The sequence below is a fragment of the Giraffa tippelskirchi genome, chromosome 7, assembly GCF_054371585.1.
Source record: "Giraffa tippelskirchi isolate mGirTip1 chromosome 7, T2T-mGirTip1v1.2.pri, whole genome shotgun sequence".
NCBI lineage: Eukaryota > Metazoa > Chordata > Mammalia > Artiodactyla > Giraffidae > Giraffa > Giraffa tippelskirchi.
The window spans coordinates 14,739,244-14,760,596 of NC_137281.1; the positions used below are offsets into that span (position 1 = coordinate 14,739,244).

General features: G+C 50.8%; 1 protein-coding gene across 2 annotated transcripts in view; it reads right to left on the reverse strand.

The window, feature by feature from the left end:
• The window catches only part of SIPA1L3 (signal induced proliferation associated 1 like 3), a 249,460-nt gene that overhangs the window by 101,917 nt on the left and 126,190 nt on the right, over positions 1–21,353 (reverse strand). For both annotated transcript variants that reach the window (XM_081516644.1, XM_081516643.1), the window contains exon 3: positions 953–2,791. In XM_081516644.1, the coding sequence (XP_081372770.1) occupies positions 953–2,483 (1,531 nt within the window). In that variant the 5' untranslated portion in view covers positions 2,484–2,791. The remainder of the gene's footprint in view (positions 1–952; positions 2,792–21,353) is intronic.

The following is a 21,353-nucleotide window of genomic DNA, read 5'->3' on the forward strand; positions in this document are numbered from 1 at the left end:
GCAGCTCCACCTTCCAAGGGGATCCAGAACCTGCCTGCTTCCTCCTCACTCCTGGGCTCCCATCCTAGACTTGCCCATCACCATCTCCTGTCTTGACTATTGCAGTAGACTCCTCCTGGGTTTCCCTGTTCCTCTGTCCCCTACCGCTTCCTTCCCCAGAGGAAAGCTGTGAACACCTGAGTCAGATCAAGGCCCTCTCCTGCTCAGAATCTTCCTCTGGCTCTAATTCACAGGGTAACAGTGAGAGTCCTCACTATGGCTCACAAAATCCCATGTGATCTTGTCTCCTTTCACACTCTGTCACACACTCTGTCACATACTCTGTCCCAGCAACACTGGCCTCCATCCTATTCCCCCAGTGTTCCAGGACTTTTGTACTTGTTTACCGTGCCAGAAACACTGTCTCCAATCTCCGCCAGGCTCCCTCCCTCACCTTCTGCAGCTCAGTACTCAAAGGGGGCCCACCTAGAAAGTCTTCCCTGACCATTCCTTATTGAAAATGCAACCTCCAACACTGACCGTTTTTCCGCCTCCCTGTTTTACTTTTCTCCACCGCACTTCCCACCTGATGACACCTTACATACTTTACATATTTATCTAGTACAATTGCTTGTCTTACCCCACTAAAACACTGTATGCTAGGAAGACCAAGTTTTTGCTTTAACCTGGTCAATATTGTATACCTTGGCTCTAGAAAGTGCCTAACACGTAGCTGAACGCAGCACATATTTGCTAAATTAATGTCTATCTATTGTCTCCCGCAGCTCAAAGAGTGAAGCATGTGTCATGAGGCGGGGCTCACTGCATCCCCCCATCCCCTCTCTGCAGGAGATCTTGCCTCTTTCTGTATCCTCCGTGCCAGGGCAGGACGCACATAGAGAATGAATGAGCAGTGAGCATCTCAGAAACGAACAGTGCCCCACCCACCCGCCCGTCCGCCTTCTCACGTCACCTTTGCCCACGAAGTAGTCCTGGTAGTAGCGGGCGCCCAGGTCCACGTGCTCGATGCTGTACTGCCGCGGGCGACTCTGCGTCCTCTGCTGCTCCTTGGGCACCTCCAACACCGAGATGCTCGCGTTGGTGCGGTAGGCGCTCAGGGTGGGCTCCAGTGGGCGGACCTCGCTGCCACCCCCGCCTCCGCCTGGAGAGCTGGCGGCCGCCCGCGAGAAGCTCACGTTGCGCTCGCACTCGCCGCCGATCTCGTTGCGGAAGTGCGGACAGCTGAGCAGCAGGTCGTTGCTGGTGTCGTCGCCCAGGTCTTGCTCCAGGTTCTCCTTGCAGTTCAGGTCCTCCGTGCTGGTGAAGGCGGGGTCCAGGCCGCCGAGGCTGTGGGCCCGCGACGCCGTCAGGGACGCCATGGCCGAGGCGGCCGAGGCCCCGGTGGTCGTGTTCCGCCGCTGGGCCGTGGACGCCCGGTTGGCCGCCGCCTCGTTGAGGTCGAAAAGCATGCTCTGCACGTCGAAGTGGGCGAAGCTCTTCTGGCAGACCCACGGCCTGCTGGCCTCCGGCGGGCTCCGGCCGTCCTCGGCCTCGCCGGAGCACCGGGCCGCTTCGCCGTCGGCTCTGCTGCTCCGCAGCTTCCGGAAGATGGACGAGTCCACCTGGTCCCCGCCGCCCAGGCCCCGCGCGGGCTTCTTGCGGGCCTTCTCCTTCTCCTTCAGGGGCTGCAGCGGCAGCAGGCTGTCCTTGGCGGGCTGCCCGTTGCGGGCTTCCCCTTTGGCTGCGCTGCCGCCGCCCCCCGCGACGTGGGGACCGGGATCGGCCCGCAGGAGCTCGGTGAGGCTTGGGGCGCCCTGGGCCTCGGGCTGCTCGCTGCGGAACTCGTTGAGGATGTCGAAGAAGCTCTGCTCCGGCACGCCCTGCACGTCGATGGAGGACGTGCTCCCGTACTCGCGGAAGAGCGGCAGCGCCCCCGTGTGGCGGGCCGCCCGGGGCTCCGCCGTGTCCTCCACGTCGCACTCGCTGAGGGTGATCTCGCTGCTGCTGCGGTTCCTCAGCGGGAGGAAGGCCCGGCCGGGGGACCGGGGCCACCCATCCTGGAACTCCACATCCTTAGACCGCCTCCTGGCGAGTCGGTGCAAGGCTTTGGACCCTGAGGAAGCCGGGGTAGGGGTACCGGCCGGGGGCTGTCCGTTCTGTTGTACGCTCCTCATGGCATGGGCCGCCTTCGTGGCCTTCGTGCCGTCTGCGTCCAGGGAGGGGCTGGGGTTGTTCTGTTCTCTCAGGGCCTCCCGCTTGGGCGGCCAGTCGGCCACCCGGGCGCGCACGCCCATCTTGGGCATGGCGGGGGTGGTGGGGCTGGGGCGGGTGGGGGCGCTGACCGTGCTCTCGCCCACGGGCTGGGGCACGCTGCCGTTCTGCACCCAGAATCCCAAGGGAGCGTAGTCTCCCGTGTGCGGCCCGGGCAGGACATCGGCCGCCCTGGCCCCACAGCCGGCTGCCAGGTCCACACCATCACTGGGGATGGGCCGATAGGTGGTCATAGTCCACGGGCACTGGAGTGCTGCTGGCCCCTGAAAGCTGTAGACTAACGTTATGGGGTCCCCTGGCCCTCAGCCATTGTTCAGGGCCACCAGTCCTAGGATGAAGGATGCTGGCCCCTGAAGCCTGACGGGAAGGTTGTGAGCCTGTGGAGTCCAATTCTCCACCATCGCTGTGGACAACCGTGCCTGGACAACCTCTCGAGGCAGGTGCTGTCCCGGGGCCTCCAGACTGAGTGGGTCAGCGGGGCAGAGCGAGCAGCAGTTGTGTGTGAGGGCCAGCGGGCTGCAGGGGGGCCTTCCCTGCCATGCTGAAAAGAGAGAAAAGACAGAAGTGAGATGTGAGGTTATAACGTGCCACAGAATGACTTATTTTTTCAACTTATTAAAACAAAACAAAACAACTTTTATTATGGAAATTTTCAAACGTACCCAGCAGCAGAGAGAAGAGCATGAGGAGACACCCCACCAGCTTCAACACCATGAACTATTTCTCATTCCTTCCCTCTGTTCCCCTACTCCTCCACGTTGTTTTCGACAGGACTGCTTTTGTTTAGTCGCTCAATTGTGTCCGACTCTTTGTGACCCCACAGACTGTAGCCCGCCAGGCTCCTCTGTCTATGGTATTTCCCAGTCAAGAATACTGGACTGGGTTGCCATTTCCTTCATCTAGGGGATCTTCCCAACCCAGGGATTGAACCTGAGTCTCCTGCATTGGCAGGTGAATTCTTTACCACTGAACCACCAGGGAAGCCCTTTGACAGGATATTTTACAGTAAATCCCAGACATCGGGCCATGTCACCTATAAAAACTTTAGCTTGTATCTCTAGGTGATAAGGCCTTCAAAAAAAATAACCACGATACCTTTTATCATAGGGGCTTCTCTGGTAGCTCAGAATATAAAGAATCTGCCTTCAACGCAGGAGATCTGGGTTTGATCCCTGGGTCAGGAAGATCTCCTGGAGAAGGGAATGGCAACCCACTCCAGTACTCCTGCCTGCGAAATCCCATGGACAGAGGAGCCTGGCAGGCTATAGTCCACAGGGCTGCAAAAGAGTTGTACATGACTGAGTGACTAACACTTTCACTTTTTCACTTTCACCTTTATCACACCCATCTAGATAAATAAGAATTCTTTAAGGTCATGTAATACCCCAACTGAATTACATTCCCCCCCAACATCTCAGAAGTGTCTTTTGAGAGTTGGTTTGCTTAAATCAGGATCCAAACAATATCTTTGCTCTGCTCTGGCAGATATATTTCTTAGGTCTCTGCTACTCTATACCTCCCCCTCCCCTATCTTGATGATATTTACTTCTGGAAGGAATAGCGTCACTTGTCTCAGAGAGTTTCCCACTTTCAGGATCTGGCTGGCTATTCTCTGTAGTGCCCGAACATGTTCCCCTGCGCCCCCTCTGCCATGAGTCCTGACTACTGGTGGCTGTATGCAGAGGCTGCACCGTTGTCTGTTTTCCAGTCCACTTGACCATTCACCCGCCAGAAAGGAAGTGAAAAAGATGGAGGAATCACCGTGAGCACTGGTGGATTTTGTGAAGGGACTGTCTCTGGAAATCTACGTGATTACTAGATACTAGGAGAGCCAGTAGACCAATTCCCATCACTACTTCACTGAGATTGCCCCAGTAGCTTCTAATTTATTAGAATAAAAGTCTAAATTGCTCCTGCTGGCTCACGAGCCCCACAGGATTGGCCATTCTCCCTGAGGCCTCTCCCTAGCCCTAAGATCCCATCACACTAGTCTTCTTGTCTGTTCTTCCAACACATCCAGCCCCATCCAGGATATGTGGAGAATCCTTTCTCGGTTTTTCACCAGGCTGGTTCCCTCACTTGACATTCACTCTTTAATGAAGCCTTCCAAAACCACCCTCAAAGCCTTTCTCTGTCACTCTTTCTTCTTTTTCCTTGGCAGTTACCACTAACTGAAATTACTTTGCTCATTATCTATTTACTGGCCATCTCCATCACTAAATGATCCGTTCCAGAATGGCAGGGGTGTCCCTATTGTTCACTGATGTAGCCCCAGTTCCCAGAAGTGTCCAGGACCCTCGTTCACTCTTTTGTGTACGAATGAGTGAACAGAGAGCTTCTATCTAACTTGATATGTACGTGCGTTCTGACTTGCAGACCTCTGGGGAAGGGAAGTTCATCCTTCTGCCCGGCAATATAAAGTCCTCTGTAGGATCACTTCCGTTTGTCTCCACCTTGAGCTTCTGGAAGATGAAACCCTCAGTGAGGAAGGAAGGGCAAAGTGGATCATGGCCTGCGGCAGAACCTGCTGCTTCTCCCAGCAGCTGTGCCCTTTCCTCCTGCCAAATGAACTGATTCTTTACAGGGCTGCAGAGTGCTGGATTAGCATCTGACTCAAGGGGACCGCAACTTTTCTGTCCCTTAGAATGTGGAGCTGGACACAGCCACTGTGGTCAGTAATTGTGGGTGCTTTCCGAGTGAGGAAGTTGAAGGCCTTCTGTGTGAGAGTGTGAGTGTGTGTGTGCACGTGCATGCACACACACATGCAGGAAGCATTTCACAACTCCTGCCCAGAGGTATGGAGTTAGCTGGCAGAGAGGGAGTGAGTGGGAAGCATGAAGCAGATTCATAGAGGAAAACAGTGAGGAAAGCCTATGTGTGCTAAGTCGCTCCCGTCATGTCCGACTCTTAGTGACCCCATGGACTGTAGCCTGCCAGACTCCTCTGTCCATGGAATTCTCCAGGCAAGACTACTAGAGTGGGTTGTCATGCCCTCCTCCAGGGGATCGTCCCAACCCAGGGATCAAACCTGCATTGACTGGCGGGTTCTTTACCACTGCGCCACCTGGGAAGCCTCCTGAGGGGAGCCTGTAACCTCTGAGAAAATGAGAACTAGGTGAGGGGAGAGATGTGAGGTGGGGAGCAAAACTCTTCTTGGTTCCCCAAGAGCACGAGAGCATTCCTGAAGAAGCTGCAGGGAGGCACACAGGGGAAGGGGTGGAGAAGGGGCAAGAAAGTGGGAAGTCCCCAGGGCTGGGCTGATTAAGGGAGATGGAGGCCAGGTGAAGCTGTGGTGACCTGGCCAGCAGAAGTGTCTTCTGAAGAGGCAGATGGGCCTCAGCTGCTGCAACTGAGCCTTGCAGGAATGTGAATGCCTGATCATGGGGTTTTTCAAGACAAACTGGAAGTCTTGAACTGTATGTAACATCTCCCATGGTCACAAGCTGGCGGCCACAGTTACGCTTCTCGCTGCACTATTGGCAAGGGCTAAAGAAAAGATGATGTAAGAGCATCTTCTTACCTATCTGCTCTAGTCAGGAATGAAGACATTTGCCAGAACACTACCCCTACCTCCACAGACTTTCTTCTATGTCTCATTGGCCAGAATGTGGTCACTATGGCCACTCTATTTGCCAGAGAAGCTGGTGAAGCGAGATCTGTTTTGAAAAAACAAAATCAGCAGCTATGACAGCAACAAATTTATACGCAGAGATGACCTCTAAAAGGATTTTCAAGAAACTGCTCATGGTGATTGCCTCTGGGGAGGGAAATTGGGTATCTTTTCCCTCCACTCCCAGCCCCCTCCCTCCCCTGCTTCATGTATTTTCCTTAGTACTTATTTCTCTGATTTATCCCTTGTCTCCCTCCGCAAAAGAATGTGAGCTACTGTGTATCCCCATGCTCAGTCATGTCTGATTCTTTGTGACCCCATGGACTGTAGCCCAGGCTCCTCTGTCCATGGGATTTCCCAGGCAAGCATACTAGGGTTGCCATTTCCCAGGGTTGCCATTTCCTTCTCCAGGGGATCTTCCTGACCCAGAGATTGAACCCCCATCTCCTGCATTGGCAGGTGGATTCTTTACCACTGTGCCACCTGGGAAGCCTGTGTATCACCAGGATCTGCGTTTTTGAAGAAGGGGTGGGAAGAAGCCTTATTTTTCCCTGCACACCGCTGGCGACTATTTGGATTACTTGTATGTATTCCTAGTCAACAGAATACCTCTCAACAGTATTACAACACACACCACCAGGAGGGCCGACAAAGTCAGCATGTGGGCCGGATTCAAGCAGAGGCTGCTGGTTTATGACTTTACGTGACTGGTCTTCAGCTTTGCCTGCAATGAGGGCCTGAAGGCAGCCCCATACTCTGCTGGGTCCCAGGTCCAAGGCCAGGCTGGGGGTCCAGGCTGGCAGCACTCAGCAGCCTGGCCATGTCCTGGGGTCAGCCTGGCAGGGTTCAGAGGATCAGTCTTCAGAGGCCCTGTTTGGGCTGGTTGGGAAGAAACAGTGGCCGCAAAGCAACCCTGACTTGCTTATGCAAACACCTCTGACAGATGGGCTTTGCTGATGGCATTTTGTTCCCACTCAGTCAGAAAGCCCCAATTCGCTTTGCTCTGTGAAAACACACAGATGTTCTCGAGGCCCCAGTCTCTCTGCACCAATCTGTCCCCAAGCAGGTGCCGCTGCGTCTCCCCGTGATGTTCCCAGACTGAGTGTGTGATACCTGCAGCCTCCCTGGGACTCAGGGGCCAGTACACACGGGCCCCTTTCCAGCTGCCTCTGTCGAGCTCCCTCTGTCAAAAAGCCCTCTGATCATCCTGATGGGGATGCCTCACAATATAAGAGCCAGCCTGCCTGGGTTCAGACACTGCTGTGCCACAGACTAGTCACTGAAACCATGACTCAGTTTTAATCCGTAAAGTTGGGATAGTACCCTCTAGCTCAGGGTCCCTGCTATTATCACCATTCCTTCATGTCTCTTTGGCAGGAGCTCGTCCCCCTCCCCCCAATGACAGAATCGCACTGGGGGTGTGGGGGGTGGGGTGGGCACAGGACCTCAGCAGAGCATGAAAGGCTGGAGAGTGTCCTGCAGTGATAGGGAATATGGATCTGGCTTTTCCTACACATGACTTGCAAGGGACGCTTGGGTTCTTTTCTTTCTTTTTTAAAAATATGTATTTGTTTACTTGGCTGTGCCAAGTCTTAGTTGTGGCACACTGGATCTTCGATCTTCACTGTGGCATGCAGGATCTTTTAGTTACAACATGTGGGATCTAGTTCCCTGACCAGGAATTTAAACCCAGGCCCCTGGCACTGGGAGTGTGGAGTCTTAGCCATTGGACCACCAGGGAAGTCCCTGGGTTTCTTCCAGGGTTGCTTGGCTCCTGCCTGCTTTCCACGATTGCCCCTCTGGCCCCCTGCTGATTCTGTGAGGCACTGATAAATCTGCTTCTGCCCAAGACTGTCAAGCCAGGCTTCTGCTGCTGGCATCTGAGGACCTTGACTAATAATGTGGTGCTGTGAGCAAAGAAGGCAGCCACGAGTGGCAGAGGGGAACAAATGGGGTCCGGGCAGTGGCACAAGGAGAAGCAAGCGACAATGGGTGAGTCAGGTGGGAGGCATTTGGCTGCAAATAACGGTATCACCCAGTGGTGTCTTGGGCAATGAAGACATTTCATCATCTCATGGAAGGAGGAGGCCAGATATGGTGGCTCCAGGCTTGGGCCAGGTGAATGATGTTATGCGCTTTCTCTTTCTCCCCCACCGCTGTCCTGCAGTGCGCAGCTGGCTTTGACTGCGGCCTCATGATCACAAGCTGGCGGCCACAGTCATGCTTCTCGCTGCACTATTGGCAAGGGCTAAAGAAAAGATGATGTAAGAGCATTCTTCTTACCTATCTGCTCTAATCAGGAATGAAGACATTTGCCAGAACACTACCCCTACCTCCACAGACTTTCTTCTATGTCTCATTGGCCAGAATGTGGTCACTATGGCCACTCTATTTGCCAGAGAAGCTGGTGAAGCGAGATCTGTGACCATTCTGATTGCCCTTGGGCCAGGGAGGACTTATATCTGGGGCTGGCCACACTGGTTCCCTGAAAACATCAGGGTTTGTTAGAAGAGCAGGCAACTTATGGTATATCTGTGTAAATGCTCCCAGACTGTCATTTGTGAGATGCTGGGGAACTAACTTGGAGCTGAGAAGACACTTCCTTATCAGGCCCCCAAAGCCTGGAGGCTAGAACAGCAGACCAACAGGCTAGCACCATGGCCCTAGCATCTTGGCTCTGAAGGGCCCCCTCTGTGGGGCCACAATGTCTACCAGAACCTCACAGGGGAGAGCAGAAGGGAAAAACACAAGTCTTCCAGTGTTAAGACATTTGTAGTTTGCTCCATGACTTCTTTTTCTAACAGCCTAGATTCCCTTTGAGAATCTGCTTCCTCTAATCTCCATCCAATGGGCTAGAGAAGGGCTTCTTCTCAAGGTCAGGAACAAATCACGTGACCCCATCAGAACCACAGACTCAGTGATGGCTTTGCTAGAAGTGCTGGGGCTGAAGATTGTGCTTTCTCCTCTTATCCCAAGTAGGAGAGGATGTGAAGGATGGAATCACTGCAGCCATCTTGTGATCATGAGGGGAGAATCGTTTGTGAAAGGGGCTGAGGTTACAGACAATCTGGGGGCTTATAGTCACTATGTGAGTCTCAACATCAAGCCTGAACCTGAAGCCAACCCAATTCTACCTTTGGACATTTTACTTACATGATGAAACAACAATAAAACATATATAACAAATGGTGATTCAGCCATTTCTGGCATATATAAGTCATTCATTTGACCAGTAAGAACTAGTTAGTTCTTAAAACTTATTCATTCATTCATTCACTCACACAACAAATATCTACCACATTCTTAAAGCACTAAAAACTTTTTCACTGTGGAGTAAAGGGAATCCTCTTACACTGTTGGTGAGAATGTAAATTGGTGCAGCCACCATGCAGAACAGTATGGAGGTTCCTTAAGAAACTAAAAACAATTACCATATGATCCAGCTAACCCACTCCTGGACATATATCTGGAGGAAAACATGGTTCAGAAGTATACATGCACTCCAGCGTTCATTGCAGGGCTGTTTACAATAGCCAAGACACAGAAGCAACCTAAATGTCCAGAAGAATGGATAAAGAGGCTGTGGTACTTGCTAATATATACAATGGAATACTACTCAGCCACTAAAAAAAATGAAATAAGGCCAATGCAGTAACATGGATGAACCTGGAGATCATCATACCAAGTAAGTATGTTAGACAGAGACTTAGAAGTGGAATCTAAAAAATGATACACATGAACTTATTCACAAAACAGAAACCTACTCACAGACTTAGAAAATGAAGTTATGGTTAGGAGGGGGAAAGGGCGGGGAGGAGAGAGAGGGAGTTTGGGACTGATATGCACACACTGCTATATTTAAAACGGATAACCAATGAGGGTCTACTGTACAACACAGGGAACTCTGGGATCAATACTCTGTAATAACCTAAACGGGAAAAGAATTTGTAAAAGAATAGATACATGTTTATGTAAAAGTGAATCACTAAGCCATACACCTGAAACTAACATAACATTGTTAATCAATTATGTTCCAGTATCAAATACAAATTTAAAAAACATTCACTCATTCAACATTTACTAGGTATGTATAACTCATTCATTCCACAAACACTTCAAATCTGTTAATTTATTCAATACATTTTTTAAAGCATCTACTATTATGTGGTACTGTTGCAGGAACTGAAGATAGAGGGTGGACCACGCCTTCTTTTAAGAATGTACTTCTGGTAGAAGGGAGCCAGAGGAATGAGTAAACAAAGACAGAACACAAGGGAACTTCAAAGGGAGGTCAGTCATATAAACGAGTCAGTGCTGTGACAGGGTGGGAGGTCCCACCCCGAATGCTCAGAGAGGGGGAGCCCTCTGATGGGGGTCAGCACCAAGAGAGGGTGCCTGTTGTGTTCCAGGAGGGCTGATGAGCAAGGCTGACGTGTCCAGGCAGGAAAGCTGGGAGAGGCCGTGTACAAGGGGTCGTCCGAGGCCATGGTTCTCTCCCCCGGCTGTCCATTAGAGGCACCAGGGGAGCTTTGTAAAAATACAGGTGCTCCCATTCCTTCCCCAGAGTGTCTGAATCACCTGGCTGGCGGTGGGGCCCAGGCATGAGCGTCTTTTAAGAGCTCTGCAGCTCACTCCAATATGCAGCCAGGGCTGAGGACAAGAGGGAGAAAATGGAGACAGCAAAGAGAGGAGGGTCTGACATCAAGCCTCGAGAGGCCGCAAGTGCCAGAGGGAGTGAGCACACCGGTCCCAGGGGGCTCAGGCTGAGGGGCAGGAGGGCAAGTGTGACGCAGGGGGGCTTGGAGGGGGATGTGGTCTGGGGAGGACCAGGGGGTCCACAGGGCTGGATGCTGCCGAGAGGATCACCTTTGGTGGCGATTACTGGTCTGAAGAGGGCTTCCCTGGTGGCTTCAGTGGTAAAGAATCAGCCTGCCAATGCAGGAGACTCAGGAGACATGGGTTCGATCCCTGCGATGGAAGATCCTCTGGAGGAGGAAATGGCAACCCACCCCAGGATTCTTGCCTCAGAAAGGTCACGGACAGAGGAGCCTGATGGGCTACAGTACCCGGGGTCGAAAAGAGACACGACTGAGCAACTGAACACACCAGCATTGGTCGAAGGGCACTGGTGATGACTGCAGGAGGTATTTCAGAGGACTGCCGCTCCAGGGAGCCTAGTTCACAACCCTCAGCCCTGGTGTTGCTCGCCCACCATGGCTTCCTTCCATCAGCTCTCCCACACCCCGGGCAGGGTTCACCTCTGTCCTCCCCTGGCTGAGCTCTCCAGGGTCTGGGCTCCATACACATTCATCTGTAAGAGTTAGCCCACTGGATTTTTTTTTTTTTTTAAATATTTACTTATTTATTTGGCTGTGCTGGGTTTTAGTTGTGGCACATGGAATCTAGTTCCTTGACCAGGGATGGGAACCTGGGTCCTCTGCACTGGGAACGTGAAGTCTTAGCCACTGGACCACAGAGAAGTCCCAAGTGCACTGGATTTTTAAGCCTCTGAATATCTTTTGTCCTCCTCAGGCCTTGAACAGCTCCAAGTCTGTGGTGGACTAGAATCTAACATATGTGTTCTTGCTACGTGGGCTGGGAAGAGGGGAAGGAGAATATGGTGCTGATGTTTGTAACAATAAGGCTAACACTATGAGTTCTGATGGATCCACATGTGGAGCTACCCTCGTGGGGTATATTAACTTGTGTGTTATCATTATCCTATTAAGTAGGGAGCCTAGCATGCCCATGTTACAGATGAGGCAAGGGTAACATGGCCAAGTCACAAGCTGGCAAGTGGGGCAGCTGGGATGCAAACCTTGACATCTGGCTCCCACTCCTTCCCTGCTACACTCTCAATAAAAGATATGGCAGGTCCCATGAGTGTGCTGTGTGAATACGTGAGTGACACATGTATCTTCAGAATCAATTCATAAGGACAAAGCTCTAGAATGTCAGCAACAGCTCAGCAGATTTCAGATTAGGAGTCTGTTTTCTTCCTCCTATATCTTTCCCCACTTTATTGGAAATCTGAGCAAACACAGGACCGCTTTAGAGCTCCCCTAGGAAACGGGATGGATGGGAATCTCAGAAATCTCATTAGAAAGTTATCACAGCAGAGACTCTGCTCCATCAGCCCAAAGAACAAGGAGCAGGGCCTTGACCATGGCCATAAACTACTGTGATGTGTTCTGTACTCTCAGCAGTTCTGACACCAAATGGGTGGGTTTTCCATACCAAGCAACTCTTCAACTGGATGTCCTACAACTTAGCTCAGTCCTCAGACTAACTACCTAGAGTTAGCACAGACCCCAAAGGTGAAGGGCTCAGTCCGATAAGACTGTCCTCACCTCAGACCCCAACAGCAAGAAGCAGGTCCCCAGGTTACCCGCACTTCTGTCTGACTTGGCTACAGATCAGAGGTTCCCAAGAGCCTTTCTTCATGTTCCATCTTGTGTGATAACAGCTCACAGAACTCAGGGAAACACTACTTCCTTTTTTTAAAGATTCTTTTCCCATTTAGGTTATTACAGAGTGCTGAATAGAGCTCCCTGTGCTATACAGTGGCATAATGTTGGTCGTTCAGTTGTGTCCGACTCTTTGTGACCCCATGGACTGTAGCCCACCAGGCTCCTCTGTCCATGGGATCCTCCGGGCAAGAATACAGGAGTGGGTTGCCATTCCCTTTTCCAGGGGATCTTCCCGACTCAGGGATGGAACCCAGGTCTCCTGCATTGCAGGCAGATTCTTTACTATCTGAGCCACCAATGCTATATAGTCAGTCCTTATCAGTTATCTATTTTATATATAGTAATATGACTTACTATTACTGGCTTATTAAAAAGGATACACATGAACAGTCAGATACACAGGATGAAGCCCAGAAAGGTCCCGAGTGCAGAAGCTTCTGTTCCCAGGGAGTTTGGAGTGCGGTGCCCTCCTAATACATGGATAAGCTCATCAACCTAGAAGCTCTCTGAACCCTCCTTTTCAGGGTTTCATGGAGATTCCTTTACGAAGGCAGGGTTGACTGAATCACTGGCCACTGGTGATTAACTCAACCTGCAGCCTCTCTCCCTTTACCAGAGGTCAGGGGGGTAGGACTGAAAGGTCAACCCTCTAAGCACGTGGTTGGTGCCTCCAGCAACCAGCCCACCCTGAAGCTATTCAGGGGTCCACCAAGAGTCACCCCTTCAGCATAAACTCAAGTAATGACTGAAAGGAGCTTATCTTGAATAACAAAAAGATGGTATCACCCACATCAGTCAAGGGTTTTAGAAGCCCTTGTGCCAGAAACCTGAATGAAGACCAAAATATTTTTCTTATTATATCATAATATCACACGGTAAGAACCTGTACTTTAGTATTTAACTTCAAAGAGCCCCATGAATGGGTGTTTTTAACTAAATGTTCCCAGGCATCCAGGAGGGGTCCACGTTCCTACCTAGGAGTCAAGGGCAGCCCCCACATGGGCAAGGGCAGCCATACAGAGCTATTTCACCCAAACAGGTCAGAGTTCCTCAGTGCCTCATCCTGTTTCTAATGATATAAATCAGTTAATGGTCTTTTCCTCTTGAAAGAATAGGAAGAATGAATTGGAATTACACACTGAAAATTTAGGTGTGCATATTGGTTGTTGTTTAATATTTATTTAGTTGGTTGTACCAGGTCTTAGCTGCAGCATGTGACTTCTTAGTTATCGCATGTGGGATCTAGCTCCCTGACCAGGGATTGAACCCAGGCCCCCTGCATTGGGAGCATGAAGCGTTAGCCACTGGACCACCAGGTAAGTCCTCATATTGCTTTATTTGAACCCAGCAATTCCCCTTTTAGGACCTTCTTCCTCAGGTGTTCACCCCAGTGCACCTTGACAGACAGGCTCAAGGTGGTTCAGTCGCAGGCGTGCTCACACAGCCCCACTGCTGTGATACGGGAGCGCTGGAACAGCCCCAGTGCCCAGGAGCAGGTGATGGGTTAAGCGTGTCTGGCTGCCTTTACTCCAGGGAAAGTGCCGCTGCTGTGATAAACGGTGAGGGAGTGCTGTGTCATGCAGGGGAATCGTCTCCATGGCCTGAAGTGAATGAACTTGGCTCCTACTTATGGAGTGCTTACTGGGCACCAGGTGAAATGCTTACACACATTCACCCATTTCATCCTCGTGACCGGCCTGTGAGGGAAGGAATAACCGAGGGACCTTTAAAGACATTTAAAGACAATGCATGGACCTCCCTGGTGGTCCAGTGGCTAAGACTCCTCGCTTCCAATGCAGGGCTGGGTCTGATCCCTGGTCAGGGAACTAGATCCCACATGCTGCAACAGGATCAAAGATGCTGGGTGCTGCGACTAAGACCTGGCACAGCCAAATAAATAAATATTAAAAATAAATAAACAAAGCCAATGCAACTGAGTCCAGAGAGGCTTAGTAACTTGCCCAAGGTCACTCAGCTAGAAAGTATGGTTTGTTTGTTTTTTATTTGGCCATGCTGCGTCTTTACTGCAGCGCTCGATCTCTCTAGTTGTGGTGCACGGGCTGTAGAGCATGCGGGCTCAGTAGCTGTGGCACATGGGCTTAGCTGCCCTGTGGCATGTGGGATGTTCCTGGACCAGGGATTGAACCTGTGTCCCCTGCACTGGAAGGTGGATTCTTCACCACTGGACCACCAGGGAAGTCCCCCCCACCCCATTAGGTTTAAATGAAAGGGGGAGCAGATTTTGTTAGTGTGACTGTGTGTGTACATAAATCCTATAAAATAGACAAGAAAACGTCTAGGAAGACATCCATCAAACTGTTAAGCAGTTACTTCTAAGGAGTAAAATGGAATGGAGATAAAGGAAAACTTAAAAAAACAAAATATTCTCCCTGGCTATATATAAACTTTTACAAGCATGCAAGTTCAAGGCCCTCTTCAAGATGCCTATGAGGCTCTGTCTCAAATCCAAATCCTAGAAAGAATGGGTCTTGCATGTCTTCTTCCAGACCTTTCTCTGAGAGTAAGGAAACGCTCACAACTGCACAGGCGAGGGACAACTCAGGCTCGGATTAGGTTTTCAGTTTTAAAAGTGGAGCCTGGGAAGGGAAACACGGGTGGAGCGAAAGCGACGCCACAAACACCCTGATGCATGTGGTTAGAATGGAAGAGCCACCCCACCCCCTGGATTGAGCACAAGTTCCCACCTCAGTCCTTTCATCACCTGATGCGAAGAGCTGAGTCACTGGAAAAGATCCTGATGCTGGGAAAGACTGAGGGGAGGAGAAGGGGACGACAGAGGATGAGATGGTTGGCTGGCATCACTGACTCAGTGGACGTGAGTTTGAGCCAGCTCCAGGAGATGCTGCTGACAGGGAAGCCTGGTGTGCTGCAGTCCATGAGGTTGCAGAATCGGACATAACTGAGTGACTGAACAACAACCACCCCAGCTCAACCTCGCCTCTAGTGCCATGGAGTCTGAAAAATATGCATATTTCCAAGTGGAGATTCCCCTGTGGTCTGACAGGATGCTTGCCCCTAGATCCCCTCTGGGAAGGAAGCGGCACCCATCTCAGGCTCATGTGTTCCCCAGAGAAATGGAAACAGCACTTACCCAAAATGCTTAAACTGGAATAAGTGCTTATATCCAGAGAGGAATCTTTTTTTAAATAAATGAGTTAATAGCTCCATGGTTGCTTTTCTTACTTATCACCAGATGTCGGATATGTTTTCTGATGTGACAGCAGTAGCATAGTGGTTAGAAGCAAAGACCATTCAGGTTCAATTCCCACTTCTACCACTTAGTTAGACCCTGGACGGATGACTTAGATGCCTGACACCTCAGTTTCCCCATCTGTAAAATGGAGATAATAATAGAGCTTAACTCTTGGAGACGTTATGAACTAACGAACGTAGAGACTTAGAATAACCCTGGCATACAGCGATATGTAAATATTAACAGGTGGCTCAGTGGGAAAGAATTCACCTGCCAATGCAGGAGACGTGGGTTCGATTTCCTGGGTCAGGAAGATCCCCTGGAAGAGGAAATGGCAACCCATTCCAGCATTCTTGCCTGGGAAATCCCATGGGCAGAGAAGCCTGGCAGGCTACACTTCATGGGGTTACAAAAGAGTCAGACACGACTGAGCGACTAAACAACAACGAAAATTACCATTTTCATTTATGTAATAATAATATCTCAAGCAAACAAATAGGACTAAATGTGGCCTTGGAATGAACTCTGGTTCCTCTGGGCTCAGAAGCCGGCCCATGGCTGGCCAGCCTCGAACAAGCCCCTCCTTCCTCGTGGCCACAGAGCCAGGGGGGCACCCACTGCCGAGTGCCTGGGGGGTGGGTGGGTCGGGTGAGCATGTCACTACCTCCCTGAAGCACATGTGGATTGAGCATCTTGTTCCAATTCTGGGTGCAGTCCTGCTCGCTTGAAATGAGACTTTGAAACGCACAATTAAAAAAGGATGCTTCCTGGAGTCCAGGCACACGTGCTAGGCCCACCCAGGAACTGCAGCCGTGCTCGAGGAGTAGGGGACAGTGACAGAGCCGGGCTGGGGGCCTCTGTGGTCAGGGGGAGATCCTTCTGGGGAGACTTAATCAGGGGCACAAGCCCCTCTCCAGGAGTCAGACATCCCTCAAGGGATTGTCCCGCTTATACATCCAGTGTCATGCCACAAGCACTGGTGTGGTCGTGCCATTTATTTATTTGGCTGTGCCGGAACTTAGTGGTGGCATGTGGGATCTAGTTCCCTGACCGAGGATCGAACCTGGGCCCCCCTGCATTGGGAGTGTGGAGTCTTAGCCACTGGACCACCAGGGAAGTCCCTGTGCCATTTATTTTGATATTGAAGCTTTTCAGTCAACGGCTGCTGCCTTGAACCCCAAGTGTTCTCATGATCACTGTTTCGGACAACGCTGGGCCCACAGGGGCTTCCAGGACCCTGCTTCTGAGTCTGCTCTCCTGGCTGCTGCTGGTCAGACTGGTGGTTAAATATCAGTCCGTCCCCCTCTCGCAGGGCTCACTCCTGTGGCCAGGTCAGGCTGCCTTTGGAAGATGATGTCTTGTCAGCGTGGAGCCCGACTTGCTAACTAATCCCAGCTAATTGCCACTGCTAAGATCACATCTGCTGGGCCTGGAGATTAAATCAATATTTGACAATCTTGATTAAACAGAGCCAGGGAATCCTCGTCAAGGAACATCTGTTAAAGCCCTGTTCTTTCCAGCCTGCTCCTGGGGGGCCAGGCTCTGCTTGTCCTCACCTGAGGACGGCTCTGCGGTGGGGGTGGTGGGCAGTGGAGCCTCCCAGGAACACCAGGAAGCCTCCCCATGGTGTGAGGGCAGGGAGGGGGTGAGGGGGACACACAGAGGTGGGCCCTGGTTTCCTGGGTGGCGCCCAGCTGCCACCAGTAACCACCCCTCCCCCATCCAGAGTGCAGGCTCCCTGCAGAGCACTTGCCACAGAACTCTGAACCTAAATTTCCTAATGACCCTAGGGAGGCAGTGTTCTCAGTACCTCCACTTCAAAATGGGGAAGGCAAGGTTCTGAGGGGACATTACTTGCCCACTGTCAGAGGAGCGGGGGTCTGAACCTCGGTCTGGCTCACTATTCCAGCGTCTGCCCCGAGATCACTCAGGGTGATCCCTGCACATGAGTACAAGCTGTCAAAAGAGGGAGCCAAATCTGGCTCTTATGGAGCCAGGAGCCCAGGCTGGAGGCCTGCTCCCAGGGTTCAGTCCCCTAAGCTACATGTAATAATGGTGGCCCTGCTAAGAAGCACTGGCCTCATGCCTGGCCCTCCTCAATCCACACCACCTCCCAGGGGGAGGGCCTTACTGTTCTCCCCCCTTTACAGAAAGGAACACTGAGGCTCAGAGCAGCAAGTTACCTGTCTGAGATCATCCAGTGAGGAAAAAGGCAAAGGTGGGGCTTGAACCCAGGTGGGTGACTCTACGGCCATCGTAACTACTGTCATCTCTAAAAAGCAGGCATGAAGCCGTGAACATGGTGGGTCTTCAGTATACACCTGGCCTCTGTTCCTGGGTAATTTCATGGCAGAAATTAGGCTCCTGCTCTGGAGTCAGATCTCCTGGGATCAAATCCTGGCACCAACACAGATCGGAGAGGATTAACAGTGTCGCCTTGTTGGACTGCTGGAGGAGCCCGAGATGACCCCTGTAAGGCCCCACTTCCCACAGTAACGGTGCTTAATAAGCACTCATACATCCTCATCCAGGATTCACACACACACACACACACACACACAATAATAATGAAGACAAAGCAGCTACATTCAAAGTACCTTCATGGGGGTGGGGAGGGTCAGACACCAAGATGTTCTGCAGCCACTGTCAACCACTCTGTCCCCAGGTCCACAGCAGCTCCAAGATCAGGGCAAGTCCTCCATAATCCAGGGAGTCCTGGAATTCCTGAGTCCATTTAGAAAACCCCAAGCCAAAACTACCAGGGCAACCAGTCAGTCACTCAGCCAGATAACCAACTAACCAACCAGCCACCTGGCAAGTTAGCCATCGAACTGGTCTCAGTTTGCGCCCTCGACCCCGTCTATCTGCATCTCCGTCCCTCGTTTCTGTGTCTCTGCTCCACCTCTCTGCGTCCCTGTTCCCGTCTCCACGTCCCTGTCCTCGTTCTGTGTGTGTCTCTCTCTCACATGTGCATGCACAGATGGCCACATCACGGCCCTGCACATGTCGGATCCCTGAGTCACAATCCCGTGCTAATTCACCATGGGGAATGTGTCCCAGGCCGGCAGTCTCTGCCTGGTCCCTCTGTTAAGTTCCTTACAGATTCCAAGTTCCCAACATCTGCAGCCTGAGACCATATATACATACATATATGTACATATATCCAGTCTCATCTCCACCCCGAAGTGCAATCTTAAAAGGAAATGGGCTATTTTAATTGGAGAACAAACTCAGAAACTTCAAGAAGTAATTTAGAAGAATGGCACACACTTCTACAAAAAAAAAAAAAAAATTAGTATAAAAAAAAAAATCCCCAGCTACCTATTCTATGTCTATATAGCTACCTAAGTCCACACAGAGCTGAAATCTGGAAGGCTGTGCTCCAGCTGTAAGCGGTTACCCCAGGGAGGGGAGCGGTGGTATGCATACAAGCGATCATCCTGTCCTGGACCCTAAAGCTCCCAAACTTCTGGAAGTCACGCACCTTCACTGACACCAAACAGACCACCTGGGCCTATGTACTTGACAGACCACCTGTGCTATTATTTACTAAACAGACCACGTGTGCTATTATTTACTTAAGATGGTCCTTTCAACCAACTCACTCACTAAAGCCTTAATAATAACAGTGTTGAAGTTAATATTTTTTTTTTCTAATACTCATCAAACAAAATGCACAAATGAGAGCCTTTGTAAGACTTGTCTGTACATCAGTGTGAACGAGCTTTCATACCAGAAATGCACTGACATCAAAACCAGGATGCAGCTCCCCGACATGATCCTGGGGGGTGGTGGTGAAAAAAAAACCCAGACAGAGAACGACATAATATGGGTTATGATTCCATGATGGTAAAGTTCAAAAACAGGCAAAATGGAGCCATGATCTGCAGAGTTGTTTACACAGGTGACCAAACTTCAAAAGCAAGACATGGTGAGCAGGGAAGTCCTGAGAGTGGTGGCTTCTGGGGGAGGGAGAGGCTTCTGGGGATGCCGGCAAGATTCTCTCCTTGATCTGGGGGTTACAGGAGTGCTTGCCTCATAACTGTTCTCCAAACTGTATATTTACGTCTTATGTGCTTCTCTGTGCCTATGTTACGTTCCCCAGTAACAAAGTTTTAAAAAAGTCTTTTGCATTGTACGAATTCTTTTTAAAAATGAGATCGTACTTCTATTACATAATATGAGTATTATATATTATTGCACTCATATTATGTAATTTTAAAAAGCAGGTTAATATATGTGAAAGTCTCAGCTGTTTGATCTCTGCAGACCCACTCTGAAGTACCTGAGGATCAGTTTTATGCCTTTGTGGGTGGTGCATACACACACACACCTACACACACCCCAGTTGCTCTCAGTCTCACACACACACCCCAGTTGCTTGCGTGCGTGCACACACACATCTCAGTTGCTCTCACTCTCTTTTCACTCTCCTGCCACACACACATACACACACACACAGTTGCTCTCATTCTCCTGGCTTACACACGTGGACACACACACACACCCGTGTTGCTCTCACTCTCCTGGCGCACACACACACACACACACAAGTTGCTCTCACTTTCCTGGAACACACACACACACACACACCTGGACACACACACCCACACACCTGGACACACACACCCACACAGCTGGACACACACACCCACACACCTGGACACACCCATACACCTGGACACACACCCACACACCTGGACACACACACACACACCTGGACACACACACACCTGGACACACACACACCCGTTGTTCTCACTCTCCTGGCTCACTCTCCTCTGTAAAAGGATTCCACTTCCCAGAACCTGCAGGGCCACTTCACCCGTGTGTACACAAACACTCTGGGCAGGCTGAGGGAACGTGTACTTCCCTCCTAGCCCTGGGGGGAAGGCGGGTGCAGGGAGAGGAGGGGTATCTCACAGTATCAGTTTCAGGACAAGTCATCAAGTGACAGCTGGGGACAGAGTGGGAGGGACGGACACCCACCTGAGAAATACAGGAGGGCTTCCAGGCACAGGGCTGGGTGGGGTCCTGCCCCTGCACCGTACCAGTGAGCTCTGAAGGGCTCTTGACCCGAGACTGGGTGCACAGCCTCCTCTAGGGCCCACGTACCCGCTGACAGCTAGCGAGGACTGCAGCTCTGTTTAAACAACACCATAATCAAACATCCTTTCCCAGGGCTGCATGCAGGATAGGTACTCAGAACAAAGCCTAGGCTGAGGAAGATAGGCTGGAAGGGGCACTGGCTGTGAGCAGACGAGGGCAGGGGCTCTCTGGGAGCTCAAAGGAGCCCAGGACATCAGCAAACGAGCCACTCACTTGCAGGACAACCATTTTTTTTAATGGTCACACTTGGTGGAAACTTTTAAGAGGAAACCTGGCAACAGCTTTTAAAAAGGTTCTTACCCTCCAGTAGAGCTACTTCTGGAAATGGATCCCAAAGAAACAGTTAGAAATGAAGAAAAAAATTCATGACACTGGTTATAAAGGGGGAAGAAAAAAGAACCAACCTCAATGTCTAACAGGAGAATGGTTAAATATATTACCATATATCCTTATGACATCACACATTATTATTATTATTATTATAAATGCAGATGCAGTCATAGAGAAAAAATCGGAAAAAAAAAACTCCAAAATCTTCACCAGGGTTATGTTTTGGAGTTGGGACTACCAGGGATTTTTTTTTTTTTAATTTATTTATTTGGCTCCACTGAGTCTTAGTTGTAGCATATGGGATCTAGTTCCTGACCAGGGATCAAACCCAGGTCCCCTGCATTGGGAGCTCAGAGTCTTAACCACTGGA